At 50.9% G+C, this 15,346-nt stretch overlaps 1 protein-coding gene across 1 annotated transcript in view; it reads left to right on the top strand.

Annotated features, from left to right (window-relative positions):
• The window catches only part of NECAB2 (N-terminal EF-hand calcium binding protein 2), a 30,855-nt gene that overhangs the window by 5,220 nt on the left and 10,289 nt on the right, over positions 1-15,346 (top strand). Inside the window, exons 2-4 of the mRNA XM_006888799.1 lie at positions 1,642-1,750; positions 4,745-4,770; positions 4,873-4,970. Coding sequence (XP_006888861.1) covers positions 4,890-4,970 — 81 coding nt within the window. The 5' untranslated portion in view covers positions 1,642-1,750; positions 4,745-4,770; positions 4,873-4,889. The remainder of the gene's footprint in view (positions 1-1,641; positions 1,751-4,744; positions 4,771-4,872; positions 4,971-15,346) is intronic.

Here is a 15,346-nt window from a genome sequence, read left to right as displayed (position 1 = left end):
CTGGCCCCCGCCTGCGCCCATCTCCCGATCTCTGATGGGCTTATCACCATCTTTGCTGCCACCGTGTCAGTCCATGTCTTTGAGAGTCTTCCTCTATTTTGCTGATCCCCCAACTTTTCCAAGCACGAGATCCTTTTCCAGTGACCGGTCCCTTCTGATAAGGTGCCCACAACATGTACGACAAAGTCCTTCCGTCCTCGCTTTTAAGGAACATTCTGGCTGCACTTGCGAGAAGATTTGTTTCTTCTTTTGGCAGGTCCGGGTGTCTGGTGCCCTCCACAAGATCACAATTCAGAGGCATACACTCTTCAGTGTTCTCATTCATGGTCCAACTCTCACATCCACATGAAGCAGTTGAAAATACTATGCCTTGAGTCAGGCACACCTTAGTCTTTAAAGTGACATCTGCCCGTTAGCGCGTTAAATGGAAGAGGAAGTTTGTAGCAGATAAGCCCATTTCAGTATGTTGTATTCTTGACTACTGCTTCATCTAGGAGCGTGATTCCTGTTTCAGATGTGAGAGAGATCCCTGGTTCAACTGGATGAGCCCAGAATTACAATTTGGCAATTAAGCTGGGTGGGAAGGGGGAAGAAAAGGGGTTTGCTGTTATTTCCTACTCGTAGCGACCTCACAGAACAGAGTAGAACTACCCCATAGGGTTTAAGCTGCTGTCAGCTGTGGCCTGGTTGGTGGTATGAAGCTGGCTGCAATCCCAAAGGAACTCAGCTTGAATCCGCCAGCTGCTCTCCAAGAAACGTCTCCTCATGTGTGATTTACTGCCTCTGAAAGCCCGCTGGAGGGTCAGCTGCGGGTCGGTTCTGACTTGACAGTGTTCAACAACAACAACAACAAGCTCTTCAGAAGCTGACCTCCTTCATCTTTCTCCCGAGCAGCTGGTGGATTCAAACCCCAGCCCAAATCACTGCACCACTGGAGAGCCTGGGGAGCTTGCATTATCTGAGCTGAAGTCTGTCTGGTTTGGGGAGTAGCTGTGAGAGCAGGGACTGTCTCCGCTGAGTGTGCTGGGGAACTGGTTGGAGGGCTGGGACTGAGCTAAGTCAAGTCTGTTGGGGAACTGGCTGGGGGGCTGGGACTGAGCCGAGTGTTCTGGGGAACTGACTGGAGGGCCGGGACTGAGCTGACTGTGTTGGGGAACTGACTGGAGGGCCGGGACTGAGCTGAGTGTGTTGGGGAACTGGCTGGAGGGCCAGGACTGAGCTGAGCATGTTGGGGAACTGACTGGAGGGCCGGGACTGAGCTGAGTGTGTTGGGGAACTGGCTGGAGGGCCGGGACTGAGCTCAGTCTTTTGGGGAACTGACTAGAGGGCCAGGACTGAGCTGAGTGTGTTGGGGAGCTGGCTGGAGGGCTGGGACTGAGCTGTGTTGGGGAACTGACTGGAGGGCTGGGACTGAGCTGAGTGTGTTGGGGAACTGGCTGGAGGGCTGGGACTGAGCTCAGTCTTTTGGGGAACTGACTAGAGGGCCGGGACTGAGCTGAGTGTGTTGGGGAGCTGGCTGGAGGGCTGGGAATGGCTGAACCTGTTGGTTTGGGGAGTGCCAGGCTTGGAGGGCTGTGTGCCCAGGCCCTCCTCGTCCTCTCTGATGCACACCAGCTGTGTTCCCTCCCTTCTTCCTCGCAGACGATGGGAAGTTGTCCTTGGAGGAATTCCAGCTCTTCTTTGCAGATGGCGTCCTCACCGAGAAAGAACTCGAGGATCTCTTCCACACGATCGACTCTGACAACACCAAGTGAGCCTCAGCCAGGGCAGGCGAGGGGGTGTGGGCGGGGTGTCTCCCTCCTGCCACACACCCGGGTCGTCTGCCCGCAGGAGACCCCAGAGCCCTTCATCGCAGTGCCAACCCCGGCCTCGCCTCGCATGTGCCGGGCCTTGCTGCTTGGGATAGTCTAGAGGGAGGAAGGCTGGCACTGCACTGGCCACGGGCAGCAGCTTTTCTCTCTTGGGCACAGAGGGCTGGCCCGGAGAGCCCCTCGGCTTGGCACAGTGTGCATGTGACACGACGCTGGGTGGTGACAGTGCCTTGTTCTTTCAGTGCTTTATATTCGCTGTGTGGGTGAGATGCTCACCTGTCCCCACCTGAACTGTGATGCTGATCCTCTCACCTGAACACCGGGCCAGCCCCCCCCCCCTTCAGGTTTCTGAGGATGTGAATCTTAACAGGAGCAGAGAGCCTCGTGTTTTCTCTGGTAGAATGACTGTGGGCTTTGAACCACCAACCTTTCCGTTAGCAGCCCAACATGGAACCCACTGCACCCCCACGTGCCGCCCTTACCCTGACCTTAACCTGGTTTCTGGTCCTTGCTGTTTGCTGCTGAGTTGATTCTCTCAGCCATCCATGTGTACAGAGTTGAGCTGCTCTGCAGGTTTGTAACTTGTGGCTCTTCAGACACATGTTGCCAGGCCTTACTTGTGCAGTGCTCCTGTATGGTTCAGACTGCCAGCCCTGAGTTTCCTAGGCCAGCGCTGAGCTGTTTGTGCCCACCAGAGACTCCTTTCTAATCGTCCATGTACTTAAACCCCTTTCCTAACTCAGTGCTGTCGTCTATAATCAGCCCAGCGGTTCATCCCAGCCCCTCTTTAAACCAAGTGTCAAATGCACCTTGTGCTCGAAGGTTCCAGCTTTAACTCCGTCCTCAGCCCTCCCTTGGGATTCCCAGCAGGATGAGGCCCACCCCTTCCTTCGTGTTGGGGAGGACCAGAGCCCCCATGTGGTTCCTTCCCAGGCCCTCGGTGAGATCTGAGAAGCCGGGGCAGCTGTGGCAGTGGGATGAAGAGCTGCCGCTCACTGTTCCTTTGTCTGCTGCAGTGGACCTAGTAAAACATGCCTGTGCATGTCAGGACTGAGGAGGGCTTGGGAGAGTGGGAGGCTGGGACCGGAGACCCGGGGAGCAGGGGAGCCTAGACCCGAGATGGGCATGGCATTTTGAATCTCTGTGGGGAAGGGGGTGCAGGCCCGAGAGGACTGGGAACCAGAAGGACGTTCCTGAGTGGCTTCTGCTCCCCTGGGTCCCGCATGCGGCTGGAGCCTTGTTGATTTATTCATTGGTCTCTTTTGTGTTGGACCACCTGCATGGAGGGCAGGAGAGAGGGCCCGCTGTGACCCTGACTGTGCCTGGGGACAAGGTGGGGGGTGGACTCAGCATTCTGGAAGGATTTTTGGATTCTCGAGTAGATCTGTGAACCTCAGCCGTAAAGATGGCTTTTCTGCCCACAAGAATCTACAGGAATTAAAAAGAATTGCAACATGCTGGTTTAAACAGAGGGCACTCTTGGGCCTACTGGTAAGAAGCTGCAATGCAGTCCCAAAGGTTTGTGGTTCAAATCCATCAGCTGTTCTGTGGGAGAAGGATGGACAGTCTCCTTCCATGGGATTTACTGCCTCTGAAATCCCGCTGGAGGGTCAGCTATGGGTCACTTCTGACTTGACAGTGTTCAGCAACAGCGGTTTAAACCGAAGGAGTCTTGGTGGTTACGTGACTAAGGGCTCCAACGGTTCGAACCCACTGGTGGCTCTGTGGGAGAAAGATCTGTTTTAGGAAAGACTGTTGTTCGCCGCTGAGGTGGTTCTGACTCACGGTGACCCCGTGTGAACAGAACCAGAGCCCCTCAGTCCTGCCATCCTCACAGTCGCCGCGGCTGCAGCCACTGTGACCCCGTCTCTTTGAGGGTCCTCTCTTGCTGAGTCTTGACTTTTCCAAGCACGACGTCTTCTGTAACTGTTACAACATTGGAAGTCCTGGGGAAAGTTCTGCTCCGTCACACGGGGTTGCTGTGAGCTAGAATCAAGGCGTCAGCACCAGCCACAGTGTAAACGGATGTCGCCCATCTGAGTTGTACAGGCCTTGTCAGGAGCTTTATATGCCGCTGAGTGGAGCACTCTCCAAGAAGATCGGACTGCTGGGCCCACATCTTTCTGGCACTGAACCCTTTATTGTGGAAGCAGCCAGAAGGGCTGATTCTACTAAGGTCATGATTCTAGGCCAGCCAGCCCCCCACCCCACCCCTCAAGAGACCACATCATCAAAACACAAAACCATGTGGTGGGAAATCCGTTCTCCCTCAGGGTGGCCTGTGTGTGTCGGAGTAACTCCGCCCCATTGTGTTTTCAGAGGCTGAGATTTTGAAAGTTGACTTCCAGGCCCTTCTTTCAAGGTGCTTCTGGGTGGACTTGAACTTCCTAACCTTCCATTTAGCAGCCAGGTGTATTAACTGTTGCACTAACTGGGCCTCCTACAGCCAGGAGGCGCGATCACCTGAGTGCACATGCGCTCAGGCACATTCTAACCCTGACCCATCAGCGTGGGGTGTCCAGCCTGCCCCCGCCCTGTACCTTCTCCACAGTGTAGAAATGGGACATGGCACCCATGGGCTAAGCCTAGCATACGGAGAGCTATTCCAGGCTCTCTAGTCCCCTGGCCCCCACAGACCTGGCCACCGAGAGGGCAGTGAGCCCAGTGCATGTTGCACTGTTGCTCTGAATGGTCAGGCCCCTGCCCTCTGCTCACAAAGGGTTCAGCAGACAAGGTCAAGGTGAGGTGGTGGGTGAAGTCAGCGTGAATCACCCCAGCCTCCTGGCCTTCTCCCCAACATGGAGTGTTACCTGTCCCCTGTCCTCTGCAGGTGGGGTGGATGGGCAGGAAATTGGGGAGGCAGGACAGTGGCCATGCACAGCTGGGGCAGGGGGCTGGTACAGTCCACTAACTATGTCTGTGTCTCTCTGCAGCCACGTGGACACTAAGGAGCTGTGTGGTAAGTGTCCTCTACGGTGCTGGGATGGGGGAGGAGCGGGGGAGTGCAGAGGGACTGGGGGAGCAAAACCTCCATGACCTGACCTTGCCTTCCTCACCCCAGATTACTTTGTGGACCACATGGGGGACTATGAGGACGTCTTGGCCTCCCTAGAGACCCTCAACCACTCCGTCCTCAAGGCCATGGGCTACACCAAGAAGGTGAGTCAGGGCCGTGGTGGCTCAGGGGTCAGGCCCTGCCTAGACTCGTGATGGCCAGGATCAGGTGGCCCTGCCCCAGGGTGGCCTTTGCTGGACCTCCGCGACATGGCTGAGGGTAACTGTGAACTGAGGTGAGCAGCGAGGTCCCATCCATGCTGACTTTAACTCCTTCAAGACAGAATTTTTATTTTTAGTTTTGATATTTTTTTTTTTTACAAAAGCCAAGTGTTTTTAGTAATGAAAGGCATTTTGAATAGAATGCAAAAGCATTTTTAAGGTCATGTGGATTTTGATACAATTCGTGGGACACATATGTCCCTAGGGGTCTCTGGTGGGGTGGTGCAGGCCATCACCAGGTGGCAGGAGGCACGTAAAGTGGGACATTAATTTCCCACTGAACCTCAGAGTTTGTAAGGGAGCTGAGTACTGTCTGCCCCACCTGCTATGAATGAGTTAGAGTCGGTGTCTGACAGGGAGCTGGATGTCCTACCTCAGAGCTGGACACCTGTCCAGGTTGGCATGCTGGGCTCGGTCCTAGCATGGGGTCCATGAAAGGCAAGCCACGTGCTTTTGAGGCTGCAGAGGTCAGTCCTGGGATAGGTTGTCACTCCTGATGCAGTGGGATTCCCGGGGATGGACAGGACCTTGGTCACTAGTGAGTAACATGGTGCTTAGAGATGGGAGAGATGCCCAGTGCCTGTGTCCTAGCTGAGGCCTGCTTGTTGCCATTGCTGGTTTGTCTGTTTGCTTCCAAGTCCATTCTAACTCCTGTCGGCCCCAGGTTCGCAGAGTCCAACTGCCCTGTGCGGTTTTCAAGGCTCTGGTCTTTCAGAAGCAGAGGTGTGTCACTTGAGCTTCCTCCAGGCCTGAGGTCAGTGTTAATGGATCAACATCTATTCAGCCAGAAGTCTTTCAAGAGAAACACCCATCAAGCAACAAGGTTATGTGTTGATTGGATGGTGACAGTGTTGTGAGTAGAGGCCTGGAGGAGCCGAATGGTGTTGTAACTGGAGAGTTCAGCTGATGAAGTCAGCTGCACAGGCCACCCACCCACGGCCTTGCTGAGCCTGGCTTTCTCCATCTGTGAAGTAGGTCCTTACCAAGATGGCTTGTTAGGGACTTGGCACAGGGCCCAGCACAGAGCAGAGATGACCAGTCATTTTTTTTATCGTTACTGTTGCTATTAAGTGGGTTCCAGATCACAACGACCTTGTGTAGAACAGGATGGACTAGTCCTCGGTCCTGACCGTCTTCAGCAGTTCGTTAGCATGTTAAAGCCCACTGCAGTGACCACTGCGGCCATTCTTCTGACCAAGTGTCTGTCGGTCCTGACCGTCTTCAGCAGTTCGTTAGCATGTTAAAGCCCACTGCAGTGACCACTGCGGCCATCCCCTCACTGGGCATGCCTCAGTTCTCTGGTGTTGCTATAACCGAGGCAACCCAGTATATTCTGTATAGTATACGGGACCAGCAGTCCAAATCCAGGGTGTGGTTCCAGGACCCTCTGTGTAAGGTGTGCAGGAAGGTCCTTATTTCCTTAATGTTTGCAGACCAGGCATTCCTTGGGGGTCTCCGTGGGTCCTGGCCTTCCTGAGCACCGAGGAGCTTCCTTGAGCAGTTGCCTGGGTCCCCAAGAGCTCACTCCATTCCTGGCAAACCTTTCTTGGTGACCCTGAGGTCCCCTCTCGGCTCACTGTCCTCCCGTCTCCTCTCTCGTGGGCCTGTGGTGGGGTTAAGGGTACCTGATTCCATCCTTAATCCTCTTGCTTTATCAGATCGTGAGGAATGATCACATAGCTTGCACACTCAGTCCTTGCACCCCCAGTTTTACCAACCAGATGTCCTTCCTTAGCCACTGGTTTTCCCTAATAAGCTGCCCTACAGAAATAAGTGAGCAGGGTCCTGCCACCCTCGCTTCTAAGGAGCACACGGGCCTCATCAGGTGGCTCTGTGGGGGGGTTTAATGCCACTTGGTTATTGCTCTGCTGTGTTTTTGAGAATCCACATCCATCACGTATATCCAAAAATATCTCGGTCTGCTCCTGAGTATCTACTCCACATTTCCATTTCTGTTCTAATGTCAGGCGGTTTTGACTCTCACTGCTTTAAAGTGTATTTTAATATTGCATAAGACCATTTCCCTGTAATTGCTGATGTTTTTAGAATATTCTGGAAGCATCAGGATGGGTGATAAGAGGGGAAGAGGACATGGAAGGACCCCGGCTTCTGCGTCACTTAGTTAAGGAGATAAAGCCCAGCCCCGAGTAGTGTTGGGTTACCAGCAGCGCTAACAGCCTCCGTAGCTGCTGCCTGGCCCCGTCGTGGGCCCAGGAACACGTCATCGGCCTCCATCGAGGCCGCACCTTAGAGTCTCGCTCTCACGCATGACTCACAGTGTTAGGTGTGGTTGACCTGTGATGGTAACTTGGCTTTTTCTTTGCTGTTTTCTAGCTGCCTCTTGTTTGTACACCTGCATCTCACTGATGACTTTTTTTGCAGCCCTTGTGGCTCAGTGGATTTAGTATTGCTCTACTAACCGCAAGGTTGGCAGTTCAAAGCCAGTGACCGAGCTGAGGGAGAACGATGAGGAAACTTGGAAGCGCACAGGGTGGGCCTGCCCAGTCCCCCGGTCACTAGGAGTTGGAGTCCACTCGATGGCAGTGGTCTTTTCTGGGGAGATTGGCTTGCATCTTCTGATGATTGCTGATATCCTGGCTTGTTCCATGAGGTAGCTGTCCCCTCTGTATCAACTGTGTGCCAGTCCCTTCTGGTCTGATAGCGGTCCCTCTTCTGTTATGTCCTGAAGCACCATCACATTGCTACCCAGGCAGCCTTGGTAGGCTCCTTCCCATTTTCAAGTTCATTGTCCTCACATCCTCCACTGTGACAGTGTGGGTGTCAGCCTTTGTTTTAGAATCTTCTTCAGCATATTAAGAAACTCTTCCCCCCCCCCCCCAGTCCCTTTGTTAGAGTCTATCTTAGGAGGTGGTCGTTAATGTTCTTGGATGCTTTTCTGGGGTATTTTGAAATGATCATAGGATTGTTCTGCTGATAGGGCGGATTCTATTGTTAGTGGGGCACCAGCCGGCACAGGCTTCCTGCGAGCAGCCCTAATTGTGAGCTCGTCTCTCGGCCCAGGGCGGTTTTCCTCACTGGCCGAAGGCTTCCTGTCAGTCTCCGTTGGGATGAACTGTGGGGCACGAGAGCATTGTGAGTGAGTCAGCATGTTGAACCAGGGATCCGCGCTCTCTTCAAAGAGGGAAAGATTATCCGTAACAACTCTTAGATGTAGATCAGGGCTCAACAGGGTAAGAGAATATTTGAATAATTATTTTTTTTTCTAGGAAGTGAATTTTTTTTTTTAATAATTATTTTAAGGTCAGTCTTAACTTTCAGTCACGTTTTGTATCCAGTTAAAGGCAAACTTGGTCATGCTGTGAGGAGGGGCCAGTTCTTGGGAAAAGACATCACTCTGGGCAAGGTGGAGGGTCAGCGATGAGAGAAGACCCTACCCAGGTGGACGGACAGACGCAGTGAGGGAACAGTGGACTGGGGCGTGTCTGAGATGGCGGGGAGGGAGGGACAGGGCAGGAGCCAGAGCTCTTGTTCACAGGGTCACTAAGACTCGAAGGCAACTAACAACAAAATTCTATTTCTAAATAAAACTTTGTGGAGATATTTTATTATTTCATAATTGATTATGTTTAATATGCTCTTATGATATAAAAAAATATCTAGGACATGGTTTGGAACACGATAGATCCTGAGTATAGGTAGTTGCTGCTGTGTGCCGTCCGGTCAGAATTGACTCGTAGCTGACCCTCCAGCAGGTTTTCAGCAGCAGTAAATCCCCGTGGTGGAGAGTGCTTGTCTTTCTCTCACGGAGCATCTGGTGGATCTGAACCTTGTGCCTTTGGGATGTCAGCACAGTTCCTTAGCACTGGTTCACTAAGACGCCTGCAGCTGCAGCGTGAGGGAGCTCTGGGAGCATTGTCCACGGGGAGTTGTTGCCCTGCTGGCCCTGTGCACACCTCTCTGGCAGTTCGAGTCCAGCAGTGGCTCCACTGGGAGTGAGGAGCAAGCCTCTGCAGTTGGCTTGGGACCCCGTAGAGGGCCAGCTGCGTTGAGTGTGAGCCGGCCGCTGTGCACTGGAGCTGCAGTGTGGTCTTGTTTGAAGTTTTGCCCTCTTTCCCTTCTTGTGAGGGGCCATCAGGTCAGTTCTGACTTACTGCAGCCCCGTGTCCAGCAGAGCACAACCCTGCCCCATCCTGCACCGTCCCACAGCCTCTGCTCTGCTGAACGCCTCGGTGAAGTCACCGCGTCCAGCGGTCCTGCTGAGGACACCCCTGACCCTCTGCTTCACCAGCATCATGTCTTCCCCCAGGCACTAGCCCTTCCTGATAGCATGCCCCAAGCACGGCAGACCAAGTCCCACCAGCCTTTCCCGGGAGCGTTTTGGCGGTACTTCTAAACCAAATTCTTGGTTCTGGCAGCTGTGCTCGGTAGTATTCTTTGTTACCACCACAGTCCAGAGGCCTCACTTCCTTCGTCCGTGCCCAGTGTTTGAATGCGTATGAGGCGACTGAAATGTTACGGCTTGCATCGGGGACCTTAACCCTCAAGCTGACATCTTTGCCTTTTAGCACTTTAAAGAGGTCTTTTACAGCACATTTGTTCTATGCAATACTCTGATTGTCCTATTAAAAACAGAATTAAAACCCCTTTTATTTGATAGATGCTTGCCAGTTTGGGTAACCTTTTTATAACAGTCAGCTCCTGAATAATTGATTCTGATTTCATATTTTTTTTCTAATTAAAATTTTGTCATCCTTATTTCCTGCTTCCTAGGCATGGGTTCATAGTTATTTTTTTAATGTGATATAAAATTCTTAATTTGGGAGAGTTTTTTAAGATAAAGTTTAAAAATTTTAAGTTTACTTCTGCATGATATTCTCACAGCAACCCCTAAGTTTTGTTTTTTGTGGGTTTTTTTTTTAAATTTTTATTTTATTACTTTGTGCATGTGTACTATCAAATCAGATCTGACTGGTACAGAAGAGATTGCCCCCTCCTTCTCCAGCAGGGCATCCGGTGTATTTGAACTGTGTGCCAACCCCTAAGTTTTAATGTGTGTTTTTTTCTGTTATTCTTTTCTGCACAGCTGAGTCTGTTCTCTTCTTTCAGTTTGTTGTGTTGTAATAGGAAAGATTGGGCTAAACAAAAAAAAAAAAAATAAAGAAAGAATGGCCTGCCAGATAGCAACTCAATTTTAAAAAGAATATTTTATTGTGGTTTCCGTGAAGGTTTATAGTTTGGGTTGTCATCCAACAGTTGCTACACAAGTTGTCACGTGACATTGGTTACAGTCTTTATGCTGTGTGAACATTCACCTTCTTTCCATTCTGTTTGTTCTGTTTCCCTGCATCAAGTTTCCCTGCCCCCTTTATCTCATCTTTGTGTTAATTGTTGCCTTTTGGTCTCATCCAGGTGACTTATTAAAGGAGCCCAGTTCTTGGAGGTGATGGTCTTAGTTTTTGCACCAACTTTCTTTTCTAGCTGTGAGGTGATCTCAGGAGTTAGTTTTTGTTCAAGGTTTGAAGAACATCAGAGTAATGAACTTGGGGAAGCTTGTCTCAGTTCAGGAGGTCTCTTCTTTATTGTTGCTTTGTTTTTTAGGGTTTTAGTTCTGATTCACATTTGTCTTTCAGTCTGTCAGTGCATCTCTTCTGACCCTGAGGGCGTGGTCCGTCCTGGGAGGATGGTCGGTTCTGGGGGATGGTCAGTTCTGGGAGGATGGTCAGTTGGGGTAGCGGACACTCTCTAGTTCTGATTCTGCTCTATTTTCAAACACATTGTGATGTCATTCTTACATAGTGTGTATTGTAATCATTCTTACGGATATTTGAGATGTGGTCCTGCTTTCAAACTCGAACATTTCTTTGTTATGAAATATGTACTATAAAACGATATAATAAAAACATCATCACATATATACATAAAAAAGAATGTATGTCAGAAGATTGTCCTGAGTGCAGGCAGCACCGTATGATGTTACAGCAGGATTGAGTCGAGATTTCCAGAGCCACAGCCTTTATGGAAACACACTCATCTGGTTGTTCTTGAGTTCAGACAGTCTTTTTGTATAACAGCCACGTGCTTAACTACTGGACTCCCAGGGCGCCTTGTTAGTATATAAATACTGGATGTTCACAGGGCAGGCCACCGTCCGACCTGTTACCTACAGGGCGCTGTGATTCGGAGTAGATTGTCACTAGCAACAACAGCGTGTTCAGGAGGCACGTGGTGAAGAGCCACTTCAGATCCCTTCTCATCCCTCTGTCTGTGACCACTGTTAACGTGACCACCACTGAATCCCCGCCCAGCAGGGATGTCTTTAATAGATTTAACGTTCTGTGTCTGAATTTTTCTTTTTTTTAATTTTTTTTTAAATTATTTTTTATTATTTTGTGTGCGTGTACCATCAAATCAGATCTGACTGGTACAGGAGGATATTGCACCTCCTTCTCCGGCAGAGCATCTGGTGGATTCGAACCGTGTTCCTCTGGGATTGCAGTGCAGCTTCTTGCCACTAGGCCACCAGAGCTCCCCTTGAATTTTTCTTAATATTTCTTTTTGTTTTATTTTTTTAAATTTCTACTAGTTTATTTACAAAATTCTAATACATTGCTTTAAGAACAGATTTTTTCCTTTCCCTCATCCCCCCCACCCATCAAATTGTACAACCCCATGATTAATCCTCTCTTCCCCTGCATATCTCTTAATATTTCTTTGAAGGTACACATTTCTCCATGTTACTGAACATTCCTCAAAGCATCACTTTACCTGTTTTTACTTAGATTTACTTATTACTCCTCCAGTAGTAGGCTATTTGGTTCTTTCCATGTTTTTATTATCATAGGTCATGCGGGGGCATCAACCTTTGTCCACACTGTGGATTAATTCTTAAGGACAGCTTATCAAAAGTGGGATTACTCAGTCACAGCATATGAGCAATTTTGGACTCTTGATATGAAAGACGTGCTGGGTGGTAAATCTCGTTATAAAATCTCTTTATAAAATGTCCCCGTTACTGTGTTGATGACCATCTCCTCGCCCAGCACGTGGACGTTACTCATGCCTCGTCCTCCTTGTGCACACGTTTCTTGTCACTCTATTCCGACCGTTCGTATCTTGTGTGAGGAGCCCTGGTGACAGGGCGGTTAAGCATTGGACTGCCTGCATCAGGCTGCTGGTTTGCCCCCCGCCGCTCCGTGCTCCACGGGAGAAGGACGAGGCCGCTGTGCTCCTGCGAGGTTTACGGCCTCGGGACCATCTGGGGCAGTTCTGCTCGGTCCTGCCGGGCTGCTGTGTCAGACTCCTGCCAGTGGCGTTTGTAGTTGGATGCTGTCGAGTCTCTTTGAGCCCATCGAGACCCTGTGAACAGTGGATGTGAGCCCTGCCCTAGCCTGTGGGGCAGAGGTTTGCTTTTATCTAGTGGGATTTTGTCATTCAGATGCTGGCGTGGTGGTGAGACAGCAGCTCCCCCTGCCCTGTGGTTGCGTCAGGCTGCAGATTGAGCACAGGCTTGTTTTGTTCCTGTGTCTAATCTCCTCCTGTCTTATTCTTAGGCGTGCCGCTCCTGGGGTCTTGTTTAATCAAATCCGGGGCTCTGCCTTTACGTGGGGACTCTAGCCCACTTTTCTTTATTGCTGTCGTTACTATGAGGGCAGTAGCAGCTCAGAGGTAGGATGCTCCCCTTCCACGTGGGAGACCCAGGTTCCATTCCCGGCCAGTGCTCTTCATGCATAGCCACCCCTGGACATCTGAGCGATGCTGTGTGTGGGTACGATGCTGAGTGGTTCCAGTGGGGTTTCCTGACTTAGATGGACTAGGACTGAAAATGGGGCTGAATGATAGGGCAACCCGCAGGACGTGACTGCTGTATCTGAACGGACCTCGCTGTAATCCTGGTTTTCTAACTATTCTGGAGCAGTGCACAGCACACCGTAGAGTTCACCCCTCCAGGCACCTGCCAGCGACATCCTGGTCTGCTGTGGTTTTACGGTGATGGATCTGCTCTGTTTATTTGCCGCTTTGAGAAGCGTTAGGAAAGCCGACACTCCAGTTTTTAGTTTTGTTAGTGGCTTCAAAAGAATCTGTCATTATCCATGTCCTGTCCCCGCTCTCTAATTGCAGTGTTCATCTTGTTCCTTGGTCAGCTCTTCCAGGCTGACCCTCACTGTCCTGGCACGTTGCAGTGCTCATGGACTCTCCCGGCTCCCTGGACCTGTGTGAATGTCGAGGGGACAGGGCAAACAGGGCGGGAGAAGGGAGGGGGAAATGAATAATTAGTTCTATAAAACACAGTGCGAGTGGGTGAGTGCATGAAATTCAATGTACGTGAATGAAAAATGGGCATTGATTAATGGTAATGAATGATATAAAAGACAATGGATATGAATGAGTGTATAAAACAAAAACTATGTGAATTCTTACAAAGGTAGAAAAAATAAGTCCTTGGCATGCTTAGCTGTGTGTTCCTCGGGTTGTATTACTAACAGGGTCAGCCCCTGGAGAAAGAAAGACATCAAGGTTGATAAAGGGTTCTTGAAAGCAAGAAAGACCCTCTAAGAGATGGACGAGCCTGGTGACAGCACCAGTGGCCTCAGACGTGGCCGCACTGTGAGGTGGGCCAGGACCCTTGCAGGTTTCATTCTGTTGTCAGAATTGGCCCAATAGCATCTAACAACAAGAGCTTTAAAAACCACACTGCTTCCTCTTCTCTTCTGTGGAGTAAAATTAGCTTTTGAGATTTTTAAAGCTGCTCTTTTATTTCCTACTTTCTTATTTTTCACTGACTTAAGCCCACACGCGTAAGATCTATTAGCGGTTTGTATCTCACGTCCTGAGTTGTGTCATGTCGTGTAATTGCAGTGAGCGGTTATTCTGAATGCTTACGTACACTTCTTGACCCCAGTCCCATGCCAGGATCTTCCCCTACTTCAGACCTCAGGGATTCGAGCAAGGTTTTCTAGAATTCTTTGCAAAAAAAGGTGCTCATCCGGACAGAGCTGCAGCTCCTGGGTGTCCCCTCATAGTCCAGCAGACAAGAACATTGTCGGCTGTAACCTGAAGCTGGACTCTTCCCCTTGGGGACGATTTGAAGCTGCACCCGTTAGGGCACGAAATCAGAATGGAATTTCTCCTCCAGCGAACGTCACTGTCTTCTTCGGAGTTCTGCTAAGCAGTTAACACAGACTGAGCCTGGCCACGTCCCCAGGCATTGGGCTTGGTGCTTTCAAGGCCTTTTGACTTGTGTTTCTGCTCGGTCCCTCCGAGCAGCCGCCCGTCTCTGTGTTAGCATGTTTACAGAGCTTGGCCTTCTCGTTGGTTTTGGATCGTTCCTTTTCTGAGCCGTTGACTACTGGGTTGTGGGTGCTTTGTGTTTTCTGCTTGGATGATAGGGAAGAGTTGTGGTGCATCAGGACAGCAGACCCTGGCAGTAATTCTGGCACAGATTTCATCCCCAGCCTGGGCCTGTGGCTGGCACGTCCCAGGCTCGCCCATGATGCAGTACCCACCTCCATGCCTCCCTGTCCGTGACCATCTCTCTGGGCCCTCTCTCCATCCCTCACCCAGGCTCTCTGCCCCCGCTCCATTCCAGTCTCTCTGTCCCTCGCCCTGTTTCTCATTGTGCAATTACTGCTAATTAATTCCCTGTCTGAGTGATGGATGGTTTAATTTGCTTTCCTTGAGAGGCCTGTTTTTGCTTGCTTGCCAGGGACTGGGAAGGATTCCAGGGTGTCCCAGGGCAAACATCCCAGGAAGGTGAGGTCCTGGGGGAGGCGGCTGGGAGGGCAGCTCAGGGAGGGGTTTGAGAGCACCGCAGTCTCCCAGCAAAGGGCTCTTTTTATCGCTGTTTTCCCGGAGAGGCTGACATGTCTCTTGCATCCACTGTGAACCTTCTGTAGACAAAGAAACCAAGTGACCACCACAGCCTGGGGGTGGTGGGGGTTGTTGTGGTGTCTCACGTCACAGGACAAAATGCACAGAATCCTCTTCACCCGCCTCGTCGTGTCTGCAGGGTCTCCCTCGTGGGTCTACAGATTCCCTTTGTGTCTCCAGCCTCCCCTTATGCGTCTTCATTCCTGAGCCCAAGGCCCTGTCCTTAGGGGAGCCCGTGTAGACACCCCCTGCTGCGCTTAATTCCCATGTTCTGTTGGAGTTGCAGCTCTGAGTCCCAGGAGCCCCGAGGATCCCCTTGGAGGAGGAAGGAGGTTCAGGAGGCTGTGAATTCTTCTTCCGTAGTGCTTCATCCCTGTCGTCATCACTCATCACCACCACCACCACCACGATCACCATCAACCCCACCACGA

Source organism: Elephantulus edwardii, unplaced genomic scaffold (genome assembly GCF_000299155.1).
Source record: "Elephantulus edwardii isolate Elephantulus edwardi_28Jun2011 unplaced genomic scaffold, EleEdw1.0 scaffold00072, whole genome shotgun sequence".
Taxonomy (NCBI): Eukaryota; Metazoa; Chordata; class Mammalia; order Macroscelidea; family Macroscelididae; genus Elephantulus; species Elephantulus edwardii.
Note: the sequence above shows the minus strand (reverse complement) of the source record. Positions and strands in the feature narration are given on the sequence as shown.